The 20,196-nt window shown below is 43.0% G+C and overlaps 1 protein-coding gene across 1 annotated transcript in view; it reads right to left on the bottom strand.

Annotated features, from left to right (window-relative positions):
• Positions 1-20,196, bottom strand: part of LOC135700747 (probable G-protein coupled receptor B0563.6) — a 155,584-nt gene that overhangs the window by 55,931 nt on the left and 79,457 nt on the right. Inside the window, exons 2-3 of the mRNA XM_065221376.1 lie at positions 16,746-17,636; positions 16,515-16,668 (exon numbers count right to left, since the gene is read on the bottom strand). Of these exons, the coding sequence (XP_065077448.1) occupies positions 16,515-16,668; positions 16,746-16,892 (301 nt within the window). The 5' untranslated portion in view covers positions 16,893-17,636. The remainder of the gene's footprint in view (positions 1-16,514; positions 16,669-16,745; positions 17,637-20,196) is intronic.

Raw genomic sequence — 20,196 nt, 5'->3', positions numbered from 1 at the left:
GGTGAAAATAGGCCATTTTTTGACAATTTGGATACCTTCCGGTTATCAGTCTGTTTACTGTAGTTACTCTAACAAAAACAAAAAGTTTTTACACATATAAGAATCTACATTAAAAAACCTTCAAGTTGACGTTCTAAAATCACGAATAGCTTATTTGGTTGTGGATTAATCTCTTCTGAAAGTTGAAATTTTTAAAAATCTCGAAAATCCAGGGTTGAAGCCCAGAAGGATTTAGGCACTTTAGAGCAAAATAAAAAAGGCATTTGTTGAGAATTCCAAAATAAGCATTTTGGCCAAGTTTGGCTCAAATCGGTGACATCGACCACAGGTGGTGTACCCGCTTGAGCTGGACAGACCCATATTTAGAAATTTCCAAAGAAAGTTATTTTCTATTTAAGCCAATTAACCAGTTTAAATGCTTTCAATTGATAGAGGATTTTGGGGTAAATCAGGCGCTAATCATGTATATATTTGTCCGTACACAGTATGAAAACAAGCACATTTGATGCATATATTCCTTTTTATCGCAAGAAAATCTAAATCTCGTTTCAGCGGCAGAAACTGTTCAGTCATCAGAAATCTTTCAAAAAAAGTTAATTGTTTTTATATGAGATACCGGGGCAAAATACGCTCAAAACATGCATTTGAATCAGTTTTGTCCTTTAGACTATTGCCTTCCACTTTCTGAGCATCTCTTTTTTTATTTTTTAATACTGAGTTAAAATTCGGAAAACTTTTAATTTCTTAAGTAACATAATGGTAAAGAACTACAGAAAAATATGGGATTTTGGGGCAAAATAGGCTCCACACATGCATTTATCACCACGTGCGCCAATTGAAAATATGCAGAATAAAATTCTTGACATTTTTCCCAAAGGAAGTTATATGTTACAATGTGTGGTTTGAGCGGCAGACAATTTCATGCCTTTTTGCTGCCAAAATCCCCACTGTGCGGTGGAAGAAGTGAAGAGACAGTTATCGCAGTTCTGACGGATTGAACAACATTTTCTTGGAATGAAAACCGTGTATGAGAGGAGAGCGTGAAAATGCACTTATCGTAAGAAGAAAGCATTGAGTACGTCTTGAAGAATTTCAATATGAATGATTGCAACCCAACAAAAACGCCCATGGAGAAAGCTGATACAGCTGATCGATAGTGACAGTGAAGCATGAATCGTTGATGATCCATACCGTGAAGCTCTGGGCAGTCCAGTAGGATATCTCGGACGATTTCAGCAGCAACCAGAACAACCACATTGGACTGCTTTGAAACGAGTGGGGAGGTACATGATAGGTACAAAGAATATATGTTTTTGGAATATTCTCGTGACAAGGATTTGGATCCATTAGTTGGATTTACTAACGCAGACTGGGCAACGGATACCATGGATCGAAATTCGATGGTTGGATTCTTATTCCAGGTGTATGGAAACCCAGTCTCGTGGTCAAGCAAGAAACAAACGTAGCACTGAGCGCTGGTGTGGCAGAAACAATTTGGCTATCTGGACTCTTGTGGGACCTGGGTGTGAAGATATCAAAACCTGTAACCATATATGAAGACAACCGTGGCTGTATAGGGATGGTCAAAAATCTGGAGTGCAAACGAGTAAAACCACCTTGTGTATAGGTGGAGCCTTTTTGGACAGCCGAACAATTGGAAGATATTTACACGAAAGCTTTGGACGTTGGAAGATTCGAAAATCTACGTCAGACTATTGGACTCCCCAATCGAGAGGAGGTGAAGAAGTAGGCTTTGAAGAGCTGACAAGCGCTTGTGGAAGATCAAAAGGTGGCATTTCCAAACTAGTTCCCAAGTTATGAAGACCACATTTAGAACCTAATAAACGTTAGTTGAAACGACTGCGTTTTTGCCTGTCTCTCCATCTGCCTAGTCCATATATGACAATAGTTTGATAGTAAGCATAATGATATGTTTGACTCGAACCGGTAAATGAACCGGTTCACTAGCAAAACTCCTTTTACTGGTCCTAAAAATTTTCCATAAATTGAAATCATTTAATTTTAACTGGACGATAAACAGTTCATCTTCGACTTGCTTACAGACAATTTTGCTATCATCGGTGCTTATCTTCCGGGAATCGAACCCAATTTGCGCAACCAAATCGATCTGAAAGCAACAAAAATAGTCCATCAAACATTGAAAGCTCCAATCCAGTTTCCAAAAACCAGAAACCATCTGCAACTTGTCCGCCTGGCGCTCGGCTTGCTTCTTAACTGTTTAATCTTTTCCATCCAGAGGAGCAGATCTATATCTATGAACCAATTCGATTAACCTCCCGTGGATGTTGCAACAGCTGGCCACGATGGACAGCCCGACGGACGCAGTCCGAAAAGTCATCAGACTGTGTATGAAAAGATGATTAATTGCTTCTTGCATTGCCAACGTGCGGCCGCCTACTGAGTGAGTGCGGTTTTGCTCTTTGTTCCGTTGGGTGGGTGACTCAAGCGTAACCACACAACGGTCCGCAAGATGGCGTGCGAAAGAAAAACAAACATTAATCTTTAATTGAAGAATCCTGAAAAGTCATCAAAGGGGTATCAGCAGTAAAGTATTTTAATTGATTCAAATTGGATTTAAGTGGAGAGGATTTTGCTGCCGTCGTCGATGAAAACGGGAAAAAAAAGTCAAAGGTTGCCAGAGGAGTGAGAAGCTTTACATAATCCACTTTCCTGGAAGCTAACTTTTTTTACGGGCAATGGATCCGATCAAAGCAAGAACGATTGCTTTCCGCACACTTTCGAACAGCTGGCTGATGTAAGCAACTTTAGCCGGTTAAATTTATTCATTCCGCTGGTTTCTCGATTCCTGGCACTTATCAGTCGATGACGTGGAAATAGATACAGGATCGCAGTAGCAAGCCATGGAAATTTCCTCATTCTTGCACGCGCTTACTACATATACGATGACGATGCGAAGAGAAGCAAAGCGGAGCATATGTGTGTGTGTGATAAGATCGAAAGCGTGATGCAATCACTGAGTATCTCCCTCATCCTTCTGGAGATTTACCAACTCTGGATAAGCATGCTCTGAAGGTAGCAACTAGTTTTACTTCATGGAACAAATTGAGGCAGCTCTAGCTCCCCTCCCGGAGGAAAACTTTCAACAGATTGCATGCACTTTACTCGTTCGTTTTCCCATTTCCCGGTCGGTGCAGCAGCTTCTTGTAACCATCGACATCCTTGACTCGGTTTTTGCGTAAGTGGGTGGTGATGATTAAAATTTCTGGTTGCGAAAGAGGTTATGTTTCCATAATTTCAATTGCACATAAATTTGTTTGTTTTTGCATAAAACCAACAACACCACCACCGTTTACGTCGAACTGAGCATCCCTTATTTTTTTTGCGAAAAGCAGATGCAGAACCATAAATGATGCAACTCACTCATTCGGTAAACTAGTTTCCCACAGCTCCCTGTGACCATGGAAGCAGAACGAACTTTGTCCCATCCTGTTGCTTCTTCTGCGACAAGGATTTCTCTAAATGAATCCATTTGCTGGGAAGAAAACAACATTCGACCACATGTGGGTAAATACAATTTTAATGCAATTTGAATCGCAGCAACCGGATCTAGTTTGTAGGGAAGAAGTGTCGTCGCCATCTGCGATTTGTGTCTGAAGCTGCATGCTTTTAATGGAGAGAATCTGGAAGCATTAAGATTAAGTGCTTCTGATATAGAAACAGAATGCGCCGTTGTTTGCGTACTTGTGAGTTGAGCATTTTGAGGGTGGGTTGTTTTTCCCGAAAGTCGCTAATCGGATTTTGGTTCACTGCGAGCCGGGAGAGGTGTCGCCAGAAGCATTTACAAAGATTACATTTTTCACACGTATTCCAGATGACTTTTGGGCGCGATTTGGGATGTATCATACAAGAGCAGACGCTCAATTGTGTGTACAGTAAAGTGGAAGGACCCCATAACTGTGTTTTCGGTCGATTAGCACGCACTTTCCAAATGCTCTCCTGCGCTCCTACTTGGGTTGTTTACATTTTACTGCTGTTTGTTTAGCCTTTTCCTTCGTGGCTTTTTTTATGTGAAGCCGATGCCAGGAAGCGCCATCTCCCCGAGGGATAAATGCCATATTTTGGGAAGTTTTTCGTTTGTAACTTTGTGCCCGGGGTAGTGGTCGATCGATAGCTTGCTTAGCTTCAAGTGACATGTGTGTGTGTGTACACTTTGGCTGAAAGTAATGTCTCTAAGAAAGTAGGCTTTTTCTTTTACGATTGTCAAGTATAGGGATACCATTTGGTGAAGGTTCAAAATCAGGAAATTTTGAAATTGTTAGCAAGAGCCTAAGGGCATCCCACTCTAAACTTTGTATTTCTCGCGTTCTGCACAGAAAGTCCTTACTGCTATCTAAGATACCTAGAAATACTTAAAAATACTTAAGAAATATTTAGCGTTAGTTTATTACCATCTAGGTTATCACGGGTTGCTATACAAATTTAATTTGTTTGTTTATCTAATATCGTCTAGCATTTTTCAGCGAATATTTTTAATGTACCCATTCTTTGCAAGATATTCAATCATTATAATGCCTTACATAAAGTGACGGAATGTTATCCCGATTATGGCTTCTATTTAGAGAAAAAATTGAATGATGCCACGCTGCAAGCACTCAAACATTTCACGTTATGGTTTAACTCTGTCTAGCTGACAGTCGTGGGAATCTTCCATCCGTTCCTCGTTGATTTTAATTCCATCATTGTGTAATAGGTGATAATTAGGCTATTGACAGTGTGACATTAACTGAAGTAATTTAGGCTGATCGGAGCTGAATTAGAAGTTGTGGAGGCTTTCCACACCATTCGCACCTTACTTTAGCATCCCGAGAATCACATCTCATAGCTTCCCGCCGAATGTGTTTATCTAAAAGTGGAGAATAATTTCTAGTATTTGGAACCTTCGACGATCTTATTCTAAACCGCAATAAACGGAAAGCACATAAAAGGAATTAGGCGATGTAGACCGAGCTGATCTGTGGGACAAACAAGCTAATGAAGTGTCCTTTTTATTGTGAGAATTGCATAAATTATTATTTCTCAATATTAAAATGTGTTTCCCCCCTTGACAAACTTGGCAGACTTCTTATTCATCGAGTCATCTGGTTGCCTCTATAGAACATAATAGTAATGAAGTGAATGTTTTGCAATCCTCAATCATCATCCGAAGCCTAAAAGCACGAAATCAATGTAGAGTTTAAAAAAAAAATCATTGTATCCTAGTAGGATAGTAGAATCTTAACTTTCTCGCTAGTACGGCGTAATCCAGCAATGTATGCTCCTCAAATAGTGGCACTATGGGGAGGTCCACCATCCCAACGAATAATTCATGCTGCAGCATCTGTAAATGGTACGCTTCACTATCGTGGTTCACTAGCAAATGTGCAGCATAGCTTCGGTTTATTTGATCTGCTTGAGCATTGTCTAGAACTCATACAATTCTCAGGCGAAATAATATGAAGGAAACTCTTGGTCGAAGACCCTGGTGATTTGATTGGACAGGTCAGAATAATTCCAGTTTCACGTCCTTTAATGCCTTCGAAATTTTAATGTTTGGTAACGCATGGAACAGTCAGTTAGAATAAATCAGCAATTCGAATCGGATGATTGAAAACAGTCCAATGAATATTCTGCCTGGTTAGCTGAAATTTTTTTACTTTGTTACACTATTTCATAGCTGAAATTAAAATACTTACCCATTAATTAACATGATTACACATATAATTTAAATTAAAACGGGGTAAAATTAGTATCAATTCCACTAAATTCGAGACGAAAAGTCATAAATCGTCCAAGTTTAAACAACAAACAACTATACTAGCCACCGGTCACAGCGATGAAAATTATCTAGGATTGAAAATACTTAAAAATACCATGGGGAACGACACTCATTTGGATGTATTTTTTCAGTCTAGTAATTACTTGGGATTTTCAGGGAAAAACATAATTGATGGGATTTTTTTGAGTGTGTCGTGTTGACGATAATAGAGCACGGATAGAAAAAATAGATGGGATAATACGTTTATCCTATGATTTTATGTTTGATTTATGTGTACTTTGGTTTTCGCAAATCGATCTAAAATCGTTCATTATATCGCTGATTGTCATTTGATTTGTTCATATTCTAACAGATGATAAATCAAATGACGGTCCTCTCAAAATCATCTGATAATAGTTATAGGGCTTGAGTGAGGCACATCGGCACAAGCTCGTAGGCATTAGGCTGTTGTAAATAAAATGGGAGCACCGCTGGATAACTGTCATTGAAGTTGTTCACAACATTACGTGCTGTTTGACTGTATGTTTAGGAATATCCTCTAATTGAATATACCAGAGGAACTCAGACCAGCAGTTTACTTATAGATCTAAATACGAAATGTAGGTTCTAGAGTGGGCTCAAGAGAAAGAGGCAGTTATTCAGAACCCATTAGCACCGTTAATTCAAATAATGATGCAACTCACACAAAACAAACTACAGAAGTCTATTCATCATCCTCTATAGTCGGTCTCCAACAATGTTCCCCACCGGTTCCATCTCTTTGCGGCCGCTGATAGACCGATGTTTTACACATCATGAAAGGCTAGGTTTCTGGTCTGCCTTTGAGGGCATTATAAAACCCTAAAACACAGGACTTTTATTATCCTATGAACACAAGACTCCAACATTTCGCACACTCGCCACTTCTCACGTCATTCTCAATCCGATTTATCCTTGCAATTTCAAACCAAAACATTCAAGGAGTCAGGAATACCGGGTTGCCGGGATGGGTATTTTACAAACAATCACAGCTTGCTCTACGACCGGCACACTCGGCACACCTGCTGCGCACTTGCGGCACACTGACAAAAAAGATGACCCAAGATTGGTGCGCGGTGTGACCTACCCCTTGGCTACAGCTCAGTTAACGAACGCCCAGTTAGCGAACAAGTACTGTGTCGGTAAAGGGAGAATTTCCCCTACCCGATGATGTTGTTGGTTTGCGTGGAAAGGGCCTTACAACTTGTGTTTACCAAAGCTTTTGCACCGGTTTAAAATGTTACGCATGAATTTTAAAGTGTCTTCGCTCCAAACACAAACGAAGTGATAGACGGAGCGAATCGAACACTTTGGTGACGAACCTGCTAAATTGCAATTTTCAGTGTACCACATGGCAACAATGTGGATTTTCCTATGTTTTGAGGGGTACATCGATTAGCTTGGGACCGAAGATAGTACCAGAGCTGAGCCAAAAAATTGAGCACGTTTCTTTTGGACCTTCTGGTCTTAGAGTTTACCTCTATGCTACTACTGGATTGTACTAGCATTTTCACCAAATGTACTAGAATGTTTTGCTTCTATCTCTTTCACTCTACTCAAAACTGAAATGCATAAAAAATGACAAAATGATACAATCTTTGCACACAAAGATCATTGCACACAAAATCAACTTTGTTCAAATCAAAACAAAAAAACTAGCCCATCTGATGGCTGTTGGCATAAGCGTCTAAGAAAATTCTATTACAGCGTACAACATTATTTTAATTGACTTCTTCGCCAGTTAGTCGTCTGCAGTGCTGCAAAATTTCGACAATACACGGTGATATTGACAATCCTGCTTTGGTCACTCATTTGAGCTAACAGTCACAGTCAAGGAAAACCATGTCAATTGTCAATGACAATGCTGTCAGTGACAAACATGAGTAGATTTTTTTATTAACTAAATTTTTAACAAAATTAAATGACTTGAGCAACACAATTACATGGAGCCGTTAACGTGAACAAGCATCTACGTCCTGAACTGCTTGGATAACATTAATGTGACACAGAATGTGCGATATTACACTTTCTGTTACCAGGTGAATCTTTGTCATTGACGAAAAAATGAATGAGATTTTGACGAAGGTATTTTGAGGATCAAGTCTGTCAGTGACTATGTGACGAACAATTTTGTCAATATCGCGCGAAAGTCTGTCAATGACAATGACAAATCTCAGCACTGGTCGTCTGTCACTTCGTTTGTGCTACACTGAAACCTCCGTTTACGAAGTGTTTTTTTTACGCAGTATTCAATTTACGTCCCTCTTTCTACGAAGTAAATTCCGAATAACGTGTTTTTTTTTTGCGATTTTGGGAATCTGAGAAAAACAGTGAAATACCCCACAATATGGATATCTTTGGAATCGGAGTGACATGTAGGAACCCTAAATCCATTTGACGCCATTTTGAAATCCAAGAAGACAACATTCGGTTCATGAAAAACTGGAAAATACTGTCAATACTCCACAATATGGGTGTTTTTGGAATCAGGGTGACGTGTAGGAACTTGAAATCTCTGGAAATGGCGTCAGACATAGATTTATAGTTCCTACACGTCACCCTGATTCCAAAAATACCCATATTGTGGCGTATTGACAGTATTTTCCAATTTTTCATGGACCGGATGCCGCCATATTGGATTTCAAAATGGCGTCAGGCATGGATTTCCGGTGCCTACATGTCACTACGATTCCTAAAAGACCAATATTGTGGAGTATTGACAGTATTTTACAGTTTTTCATGAACCGGATACCGCCATCTTGGATTTCAAAATGGCGTCAAACATCGATTTCCGGTCCCTACACGTCACTCCGATTCCAAAAATACCCAAAAATACTGTCATTCTAGTTTTTCATGAACCGGTGCCGCCATCTTGGATTTCAAAATGGCGTCAGACATAGATTTCCAGTTCGTACATGCAACCCTCATTCCAAAAATACCCATATTGTGGGGTATTTAACAATATTTTCAAAATCCTCTTTTAACGAAGTAAATCCCAAATAACGAGATTTTTTTTACGAACTAATTTGATTTACAAACCCCCGGTTTGGTTCGTACATGGAGGTTCCAGTGTACTAAATACGTGCCAGATTTAGAAAAGCCAAAAAGCACTCAATTTTGAGTCGATCTCATCCTTGTGTCATTGGAGAGGTTTCGTATAAAAGGTCTATGGCGAGAGATTTGTTGTTTATAACTGTTACAGCCTGGCAGATCATCGGTAACGCGCTCAACGCCACACGCAGCTCTTCTGGAAATGGTCGCACCCTGAGTAGTATCTCACAAAACAACAACCCCTCCGTTTTCCGCAAACTAGCCGTCAAGTCGATCGTCATGATCTAGGAAGAGTCCCTTCCCGTCTTGAAACGGCCAAAGGAGTGGCAGACATCCATGCGGGCGCAGATGGAATGGTGCGCGTGGCCTCACTTCGGTTGCCATCCGGCGCTCAATTTTCAGGCTGTGTACCCAAGTAACATTGCAAGTTTTATCACAGTCTAATTCATAGTCTACAGAACCCCCATAAAATCCTAATTGTTACTTGGGTATCCTTCAAATCGAGGTTGATCCAGCGCTACTGCCAGGTCCAAGTGCAGGTCGCAAATTCAACAGTCAGTGTCAACAGATCAACCCAACCTCTGCATATGCAATAAGCCCAACCCATGACACAGTCAAATTTCATCAACGGTCCATAAACCCGTAGAAATTAATCTATTCTAGAAATCGAATCCCTGAGTGAAACCTGAATGCTATTCGATTGTCGAACTTCCCCAAGTGCCAAAAAGACCTTCTGATACAACTTCGGGACATTTTTAAAATTAGTTTTTGACGTAGGACTACGTCTGCGATTTCTATATGGGGGTACACTTTGTGAAATCCGAAAATGGAACATGTAACAAAATTATGAAAGATTTTGAGCGCTAATAACTCAGCTGTCCCAAGACCAATTTCAACAATTCTATCACCAATCGATCAGATATATTTCTACGCATCTGTTAAATTTTAGACGTTGTCAATTTTCAAAATGTCACTAAGAAAAATTGCACGAATGTGCAACTGTTGCTATGATAATTAAATTATCACCGATTGCCTGCGAAAAGCGATTTCCCTAACACAAATTTTAAAGTTGAATTCCATCCGGTCTCACCAAACGGTGTTTATTCAATCACCGCGTGGTGAGTGGTGGTGTTCTCCAGTACACAACGAAAGGCTCCCCGCAAGCAGCTAGCAACCAAGGCTGGCCTCAACCGCTGATCGGATTCAGTTCCAATCACCGTGCTCTTGAATGTGATATGGCCGTAGACCGGATTTACTACTACTTGAAAATACGTCTTAGCTTGATGAGAGACAAACTTGGAATGGCATTTTATTTCAAACTATGAGAATACATTTATTTGTAGGTTGCTTCGATTATTCGTCGCTTGCTAGGTTTCTACCTCCAACACTCCTCCTCGACGAAAGAATCATGGCTGCATCTCGAAACCCCGTTTGCTTGATACGTTGAAGAGGCTTCGTCATCATGTCTGCAATCATTTCGTTTGTTGGAAGGTACTGTGGACTGATGATTCCTTGCTCCTTCAGTTGACGCGCATAGTGGTACTTCGTGTCAACATGCTTCGAACGTCGCTCGCTGGAGTTGGATTCGAGTAGCTTGATGGCGCTCTGGTTGTCCTCGTTCACAGTAACCGGAAACTTGGTGTGGATTCCCAGATCGTCGAATAGTCGTAATATCCAGCATAACTCCTTGCAGCTCTCCGTTATAGCAACGTACTTGGCTTCCGAACTGCTCAATGTTACGCAATCTTGTTTCCTGGAACACCATCCTATCATACCACCTGCATACCGGATCAGGTAGCCTGTGGTTGACTTGCGATCTTTGGTGTCACCAGCCCAGTTGGCATCTACGTACACCTCCAATTGCGTAGAATCGGCTCCCAGAATTAGCTCGTGGTCAATAGTACTTTTTAAGTACCTCAGGATACGCTTCGCCTCCACCCAATCAGCCTGTGATGAGCAACTAGTTTTTCTCCCCAGGATTGAAACAGCTGCTGCAACATCAGGTCGAGTACACATGGCCACGTACAACAACCCACCAATCAAGCTGGCATACTGATGGTTATTGGGCAGCGGGATCTCCTCCAATGGATGTAGGTGGCCTGGGTCCAATGATATAGCGGATGGCTTCGCGTTTTCCAAACCGAATTTGGTCAGAAGCTTCTGGATGTAGGCTCTCTGACTTAGTGCAACGTGTTTCTCGGAACGGAAGACCTGGATACCAAGGAAGTGCTGGATATCCCCGAGCGACGTCACCGTGAAATATTGGTTCAGCTCATTAACGATGGCCTTGTAGTTGTTTTCAGTCTCGCATGCTATAATGAAATCGTCAACATATACCGCAATATAAGCGATTTTACTTCTGTTCTGCATGACGTAGAGACAACAATCGTTCTTGGACGGCTTGAATCCCATTTGTATCAGCGTTTTGTCCAATTTGTGGTTCCAAATACGGGCGGCTTGCTTCAACCCGTACAATCCTTTGCGAAGACAAAAAACCACGTTTTCTGCATCCGCTGTGCATCCAGGAGGCAACCGCATGTAGACGGGTTCTTGTAGCTCACCATTCAAGTACGCTGTCTTGACATCTGCATGTTTGATGAGAAGTTTCTTCTGGCAGGCGACGGAGAATAGTGTCCGGTACGTTGTTTGCTTCACCACGGGAGTAAAAACTTCGTCGTAGTCGACTCCATATTTCTGCGTAAACCCTTGAGCGAAAAGCCGCGCCTTGTACCGGATGACCCTTCCATTCTCGTCCGTTTTCTTTTTGAAGATCCAGCGACATCCAATGGTTTTCTTACCAGTCAACTCCCACACGTTGTTCTCGTACATCGATTGCAATTCATCCTGTATGGCTTGCTTCCACATGTCTTTCTCCGGACCAGTCACAGCTTCTTGATAGGTGCGTGGCTCGTCATTGTCGTGATGTGCAACCCGACTGTCGGCACAGTAGCGTTGAGGTGGAATACCCTTCGTCACCCTGGTTGATAGTCGCTGTGTACCTACATCTTGCTCTACGTGGATTGGTACCGGCTCCTCCTGTGACTCACCTCCATCGAGTGCTTCTGCTTCATCAGCATCTTCGTACAGGCTTTCATCCGAATGTTCTTCAACACCGTGGAGATCTTCCTCTTCCATGATTTCACGATCGATTGCTGGTTCAGGTTGCCTCAGCTCCTCCGGTGTATCCGTCTGACTACGGTTTTGATTGAAACGCGATAACGGAAAGAATAACGTATCTTCGTCCTCTGTGAAAATTTCCCCCTTGTCGATCATCGAAGGCAGGAAACGGGCATCCCGGCTAATCGTCACTTTGTTCGTCTTCATGCTGATGAAACGCCACGCTTTGTGTTGCAACGAGTAGCCGACAAAAGTAAGTTTTTCGGCTTTGGATTCGAGTTTCGGTCGTTTGACTTCAGGAACAAATACGTATGCTGATGTTCCGAACACTTGCAGGTTCGAAACGTCCGGCTTGACTCCATGCCAAATCTCGTACGGATTTTGATTAACCGCTTTCGTTGGCAACATGTATTGCAGATGACTTGCTGTGTTGATTGCTTCTCCCCAGTAGCGATTATGCATACCTGCTTCCAAAAGCAAACACCTGGCCATCTTCACCAAGCAACGGTTCTTTCTTTCTGCGACTCCGTTCTGCTGCGGTGAACATGCTGCCGTAAATTGTTGCTGGATACCTTCACGCTTGAGGAACGTCATGATCTTCGAGCCACGATATTCGCCTCCCTGGTTGGATCTCAGCACTTTCGGCGGTCTGCCTAACTTCGTCTTCATTTTCTGCACATAGTCCTGGATAGCGTCAAATGTTTCTGATTTTTCTCGCAACAGATACAGCGTTGTGTACCGGCTGTGGTCGTCCATAAGCGTCAGGAAATAACGACGACCACCCGGGGTCACCGTCCTCATTGGTCCACACAGGTCACTGTGTACCAGGTCCATCACAGCCGTCGTTTTCTTTGTTGCTTCCTTTGGAAATGGCAGTCGTGCCATCTTTCCCTGCAGACAGGTCTCACAAGGCAAAACCAAACCGCACTGCTTAATATTGATGCCCGTCGCCAATTGTCGTTGCTCCAGTTCTTGGACTGCCTTGACATCACGGTGACCGAGCTTACGGTGCCAGTCATGCAAACAGTTCTTCTTATTGCAATGCTCAATTGCCACACCCACTCGTTCCTCCATCTGCAAGTGGTAGAGACCGTTGCTACGCCTTGCTACATCCACAATCCGTGTACCTTTGACAATCGTACAGCCATTGTCGTTGAACTCTACCGCTGTGCCTTTCTGGACGAGTTTCCCGACGGAAACGAGGTTCATATCCAGATCTGGGACGTACAGGACACCGGTGAGCACGATTTGCTTCGCTTCGCTGTCTTTCCCGTAGCAATGGATCTGGCATTCCCCAACACCTTTCACGAATGCTTTCTTCCCATTAGCGACAGTAACGAAACTTGGGATATCATCTCGTGGTTTCTCAACGGATACGAAAAACTTTCGATTGGCGCACATGTGGGAGCTGGCTCCAGAATTCACGATCCATTTCGTCACTGGTCCTTCACGAGCGCTGAAAACGAAATCCTCTTCAGTGGACTCCGTTTTTCTTGCATTTGCCTGTTGCTTGGCAAACTTCTTGGTTTCCTTGGCAACCGATTTTTCACTTCGAGAAACTTCATCCTGGCTCTGCTTCTGCCAAATTCTGCAGTCTCGCTTCTTGTGGCCGACCTTCTGACAATGGATATCGATTTCCCGGCCACCTTCAATACCGCTGAATCCGCCGGAACAGTCCCTTTTCGCTTCTGCACCTCATTGATAATTTTATCCTTTACAAGGGCCAGCGTCAGCTCGTCCTCCGACCGATTTTCGAGGGTAGTCGTCAGCGCGTCGAAAGAGCTTGGTAGAGTGCGGAACACCAGGATTACCTGCAAATCGTCGTCGAGCTTCGTACCAGCGTTGGCCAGTTTTTCAAACAAACTCTTGAATTCTACCAGGTGGTCCTCGATGTCGTCTCCTTTCTGGAACTTGAGATCGCAAATCCGCTTCAGCAGGTGAACCTTCGACGTTAGTGACTTCTTTTCATGTTGCTTCTCCAGATTCTTCCATACTTCCTTTGCGGTTTTCGTAGCCCAGCAGCAGTCCAATGGTCGCACGCGCTTTCTGATCCCCTTCGTCCCAGGCAATCAGCTCCGCCGCGTTCGCTCGGTTTGCAGCCTCTTCCGGCTTGACTCCGGGCACGATGTACTTCCATAGTCCTTCGCGAACCAGCAGGAATTCCACCTCCAGCTTCCAGGTTTCGTAGTTTTCGTTCGTCAGCTTCGTTATTCCGGATCTTTCCATCTTGAACTTCTTCTAGGCCCATAACCTCTTGAATGTGATATGGCCGTAGACCGGATTTACTACTACTTGAAAATACGTCTTAGCTTGATTAGAAACAAACTTGGAATGGCATTTTATTTCAGACTATGAGAATACATTTATTTGTAGGTTGCTTCGATTATTCGTCGCTTGCTAGGTTTCTACCTCCAACACGTGTGTGGTGGTGTCCGGTAGTCTGCATCAGCTGCAGCAGCAGCAGCAATGATTTCGACGCGTGGCGTTGAACATTATTCTCCAGTACACAACGAAAGGCTGTCTGCAAGCAGCGATGGCCCATAGCTACCTTCGTGAGTAGCTATGGGCCATCTATGGCAAGCACGTCATCCTCATTCCAAACAACTTACAGCTCACCAGCCTCATCTGTGTTCAATACCCCGTTCACATTACAGCCTATATCATGCAATATAGGCTGTCTTGCAATGAGCACTCATACATAGGATTTCCAGTGAAAACTAGATGTATGAGTGCTCATTGCAAGACCGCGTATATCACGTGATATACGCTGTAATGTGAACGGGGTATAACACCCTAATAGCTCAGCATTACTCAACCATCACGACAAAACGGTCCTTTTCAGGATCACCATAAATTTGTAAGAGAATAATTTTTAGATATTTGTCAAGGTCATCAATTGGATATCAGTTCCCATATCAAGAATGACTTCTTTCGATGATGTCTTGAAAGTCAAGGCTCGCCCACGCAAATCAACATCACTATCAGGCAGGGTAAGGCTTCTTTTACACAACGGAAATGTTGGTTTGCGTGGGCGTGGCTTGAATTCCTAAAAATCATCGAGAGAAGTAATTGTTTACAAAAGCTGTTACGCCTAATTCCAGCTCTATCTAGACATGTTTATATCTAACATACCATGTACTTTAAGGCAACATTGGGGGTGAGATTTCAAAAACCAAAGACGGTTGGGGCATGAAAGTGGTCTGATTTGGATCCAGAGATGACGGATTTTAATTCTTAATACGCCAATCGATAAGAATGTTTTCTACGAATCTGTTAAGATTAAAACTTTATGACTTATTGAAAATTGCACGGATGTGCAACTGTTGTTATGATACTTAAAATTATAAGCGGCGCCGGTGGTATAGTGGTAAGCGTGATTGTCTCTCACCCCAGCAGGCCTGGGTCAATCCCAGTCGGCGCCGCCGGGATGTTCTAAGGCATAACATCTCTGATCACGCCTTCCTTCGGAAGGGAAGGAGTTAGTCCCCGGTTCATGAGTTGATGGGTCGATAGGTACGGTCCAGGTGTGGGAGCTGCCTCCCTAGCATCGTGAGCATTGGTGCTCAGCACGGAAAACAAGATCGACGGAAAACAAATCAAGGAAAAAAATAAAATAAAATTATCACCGATTGCCTGCGAGAAGCGATTTCCCTAACACAGATTTCAAAGTTGAATTCAATCCGGTCTCATCAAACGGTGTTTATTCAATCACCGCGTGGTGAGTGGTGGTGTTCTCCAGTACACAACGAAAGGCTGTCTGTAAGCCGCGAGCTGCAGCCCACATGAACATCCATAGAAGGAGGAGGAGTGTAGCAGGGTCCTACACAAAACACAAGCTCCTGCTGCAGTTAATAAATAAGATTTATTATATAAGACCACGTTGTCCCACGTCACCATTACGTACAACCCTTTGCAACGATTCAAACTGCAAAAAGAACTTTTCCCACTCCAAGGCCCATCTAAGTTTATTAAAATTCAATACCGAAAGAGGATAATTAGATTCATACTACCGAAACGTGCCGGACAGGATCGCCAAAAACCGATCCCAATCGAATACAAAGCAGGCCATTGAGTCCCCCCGTTGCCAGCCGCAACCAGCACGTACAGTGAAAGCATTCCAGAAAACCAGTGCCTCCTTTGTTATTATTTACGAGTAGAAAACTGTTCTGTTCCCCCATCGCATCGAGACAGTGCGCCACATGCCATGCCATCGTCAAAAGAAAACAACATCCACTCTGGCTGCGCTCCCTTAAAAGCGCATCCAGAACATAAACAGCAGGAATTGGCATTTTTCCAGTGGCACCCATTTCCGGATAGGTTTTTAAAGCCAACAAATCTTCAACAACTGGCAGAGAAGTGGAGCAGTTTGTTCAGTTGGAACGGAGAAGGCAAATGCACTCGCGCAATTCGGGAATGTTTACTCGCTCTGATATGAATTGGGTTATTCCCCCGGCCGCTATCCCCCTAAACTGGACCGAAATATGTGTGTCAGATTTTAAAGAGCGCCTTGGAAAATGGGGCACAAACTTACCCCTCATGTAGATGTAGGCCGTCCCGCGCATATTTCGCCTCGTTAGCACCACCAGATTCAGCACGTTGCCGACGATTCCCAGAGCGCAGATGATGGGCAGAGCGATGCCGTAGGAAATTTTCCGAAGGTATTCTATCCGCGGGTCCTCATACAGCTGTCAAAAGGAAAGAAGAGTTGATTTGCAGGATCAGCATAGGAAAATACAACGGTGATAGTATAGGCGGAACTCACCCCACTTCGAAGCGTCCCGCCATAGTTGATGCTGGCGGCCGAGTTGAAGTTGGTGCTGCTGCTCCCACTAGAGCTGTTCCCGTTGAAAGCTCCCCAGTAAACTGAACAAAAATGCGGTTGCTCCTCGAGCGGATACAGCTGGGTCATACTCCTCCTGCTCACGGATATCGCAACTGAAAATCGAAGCGCTTTCGGGTTGCTGCGATTCGTAGTTTGGTTTCGGTTTCGATTGCTTGCTGTGATGTGTACTGAGCGGTTTTGCTTGCGTTTCGAGCTTTCTAAATATTTATATTCTATGGGTTTGGAAAATTTGAAAGCGAGTTTTTGACTGTTTGACCTCTCCTCGGACCTGACCGGATCGCAGAAGGGAGTTTAGGGTTATGGATTTTATTAGCTGTCGACAGTTAAGACAGAATGGAGCTAGGGTTGAGAAGGCCTAATCACTGGTTTAACCATTCGTGTTTGGATGTTTGACTTGAAGTCAGTATCACATTGTTTGCTTTATTCCTCTACAGGGTGGTAATATTTATTATATACACTCTCTCGTGTCCAGCTTCATCGTCGTCCTCTTCGTGAGTTTAGTCTGCATCATCACTGTGGGCCGGTGATGATGAGCCGTGAGCATCGTAGCTTTGCCAGATCAGCACTAACCCAGGTTGATGAAGACAAATGACAGTATCCGTTACTATGGCAGCAACCTTCCCGGCCGCTTCTGCTGATCGTGCTGCTTCTGGGGCTGCTATATCGTTTCTTGTCGCTCGTCGTTGGCAGTATCGGCGGTGCTCGATTGTGACTCATCTCGCGTCGTCACCAACGGCAGGTCCCAAAAGTAGGCGATGGGTTCCAAACTAATTAGTGGTGGCGCACGCTACGATTTCTCGGATGTCGATCCTGAAAAAAAAATGGAACAAAGAGAACGAGAGAAGGGCGGATGAGAAGAGATTAAACTAATTAAAGATATCCGTTTTACACCGAGTTGTAGCTGGGGTAAGCCGGAAGAACGGACAAGGGAAGTGACGCTGAAATTAATTCCTAACGATTCACTCCGTCGGTAACTAAGGCACGAACGCGTTTTCGTTTAATTTAGTTAGAAGCTCCGAGTTGTTACCAAAAATAAATTAGAAAATAATTTGCATTTTCTGGTGTCGTCTTCCGGTTGTCCCAAGGGAGGTGCTGGTAGGTTTGGTAGTAGTCACCAAGTGAAGTGTGGGTGACCGTGAAATTTTCAAGTTGTTTGAAACGTGATAGTAAATAGGTTGTAAGCTAAGATGTTTGCATTTGTGTTTTTTTCATTATTCTGAGTGCTTCCTTCTAGATGACATTGATTTAAGAATCTGAGTATATTTTTTTTACTGAGGAAGAAGTGCTTATCCAGAGTCATAGATTTAATAGATTAGGAAAGCGGTGTCATTTCATACGCCACTGAATGTATCTACCTAGCGTAAAAGTTTCTTTGATATCCAATCTGATTTTGACAATCAACAAATATGTATTCAATAGAAATATCAAAATATACTCAACAGAAGAACACAACAACTGAAGACGGCGGTATCTCATCTAGTCACTTCCAAACAGTGATACAATAGAATCAAAACAATCCACTTTCCACTTTACTCGTTATTCCAAGAACTCACATTTCCTGATACCCTAAATTCAACAAAACAGAACTCCATCACATTCACGAAAGGAATTTCTACCGAAAGCCATGTTTCCTCCGAAATCACATTCACTCCAGGCCGATTTCCACCTTCCAACACCTCCTTGAGGTTGTTGTTCGGTCATCCAGTAGCCCATTTATACACAGCAAAAAACAGTCAATCATTCGATGAGAGCACCAAGTAAACAACTGCTTCTCAACGCTTGCTCAACATTCCGACAAAGAAGGCGGAGGAAAATTGCGAAAATTAATAGTAGGCCCTCCACTTATCACATTCAGCTCCCACCCTTCCCGTGTTCGCTCATCCGCCAAACTGATTAGGATCTGAATCGAGCAAGGATTGACAGATTTCGTGTATTCCGTTGCCAACCACCCCAACCCGCGCGTGGTCCGGAAACGGTGAAATCCGAGCGATGGTCGTTTATCATCCGGCTTTTGTCTTACCCCTCTTGTAATGTCAGGTAGGTGTGCTTGATTGCTTGTTTGTTTATTTGTTCCGGCAGTTGTCCTCCAGTTGTATTGCACAAGGACCTTTAAGGATTGTAATTCAATGTGAATTGGCAGTTTCCATTAATGACACTGTAGCTCACACAAAAATGAAGGGTTCAACGAACTTGCACTCTTCCTCCGCTTAAAGCCACCGATCTAAATTGATCCATCCGGATTGCTAACTTAATTGGTTTCCTCGGAACTCAAAGTAAGATAAATGGATTTCAAATAGGCCCCCGGTTTGATGAACTCATTACAGCTTCCGTGCATCTCATTTCCGGCGTCACTTCAATGGCATGCCACTGAGGACTGCGACACCGATGTTGGATTTTCAGCGGTGCTGGAGAAAGAGAGCAAGCTGCAGAAATCCAAAATAATTTACACTTTGTGCCGGATGTGGGTGTTTGTCGGCACAAAGGATTCCACCCGGAAAAATTTGCAATACCCATTGCTAAGTGCTTGTCTTGTAGGTAGCAGAAGGATGATGATGGAGTATACCATCGCAGCTCCGTCAGACACACCGAATTCTCGAAAGGTCTTATTCGCTGCGCTTGAAATAGAATCCAATTTCCAAGTTATTGGTAGCTTCTTATGTACAGTCATTGGCTTCGAAGGTTACTTTGTAAGAGCAATTATTGACAGAATTGTCTAGAAAGGTGGCAACTTTTGGTTCAAGGCTGAGTGATTTGATCTTCCTTGGAAGAGGTTCATAATAAATTGGGTTTCTGCGCGAGAGAGAAGCTTTTATGAAAGGCATCCTTCGATACTGGTGCATCAAAGCCATCGGAGAATTTCGCCTACTCAGATGCTGATCGGGAATCTTTTTTCACTTGTTGACAGATACAGGTTCGGTTTTTCTGGAATTGATTTTTTAATTGCGTTTTAGCTTGAAACAATGTGCCCACTCGATAACATAGTTCTAGAAAAGTGCAAGTGATCGGGTGAAATGCATTGCAAGGTGATCTTATTTTATCAGCATCCTTTTCGTCGGAACTGGTATTCGATGATTGTCAGGCTGGTTTGATGGTTTTGATAAGAGGCGGAATGATGAATCTACGTTACGGTCGGCCAGCAGATGGAAATGATGTGAAAATGATAATGACGTTTTGCTAGCTGTCAAATCGTATGGAATATTTTTTAGTACATCATCACTTTTGTGGTTTTGGATTTCAAACCTAGGTGTCGCATGCACTGGTGCAGTTTCGCGTAAATTCATCAATTATAGGAGTAAAAAATATAATAGATGATCCCTAGTAACCGTAGCTCTTTTTCTTGCGTTGACCACTGAAGAGAGTGGAAGTGCGC

The sequence above is a fragment of the Ochlerotatus camptorhynchus genome, unplaced genomic scaffold (genome assembly GCF_037179485.1).
Source record: "Ochlerotatus camptorhynchus isolate MF236.1 unplaced genomic scaffold, CSIRO-AGI_Acam_v1.1 ptg000141l, whole genome shotgun sequence".
Taxonomy (NCBI): domain Eukaryota; kingdom Metazoa; phylum Arthropoda; class Insecta; order Diptera; family Culicidae; genus Ochlerotatus; species Ochlerotatus camptorhynchus.
This window is presented reverse-complemented; position numbering and strand designations above follow the sequence as displayed.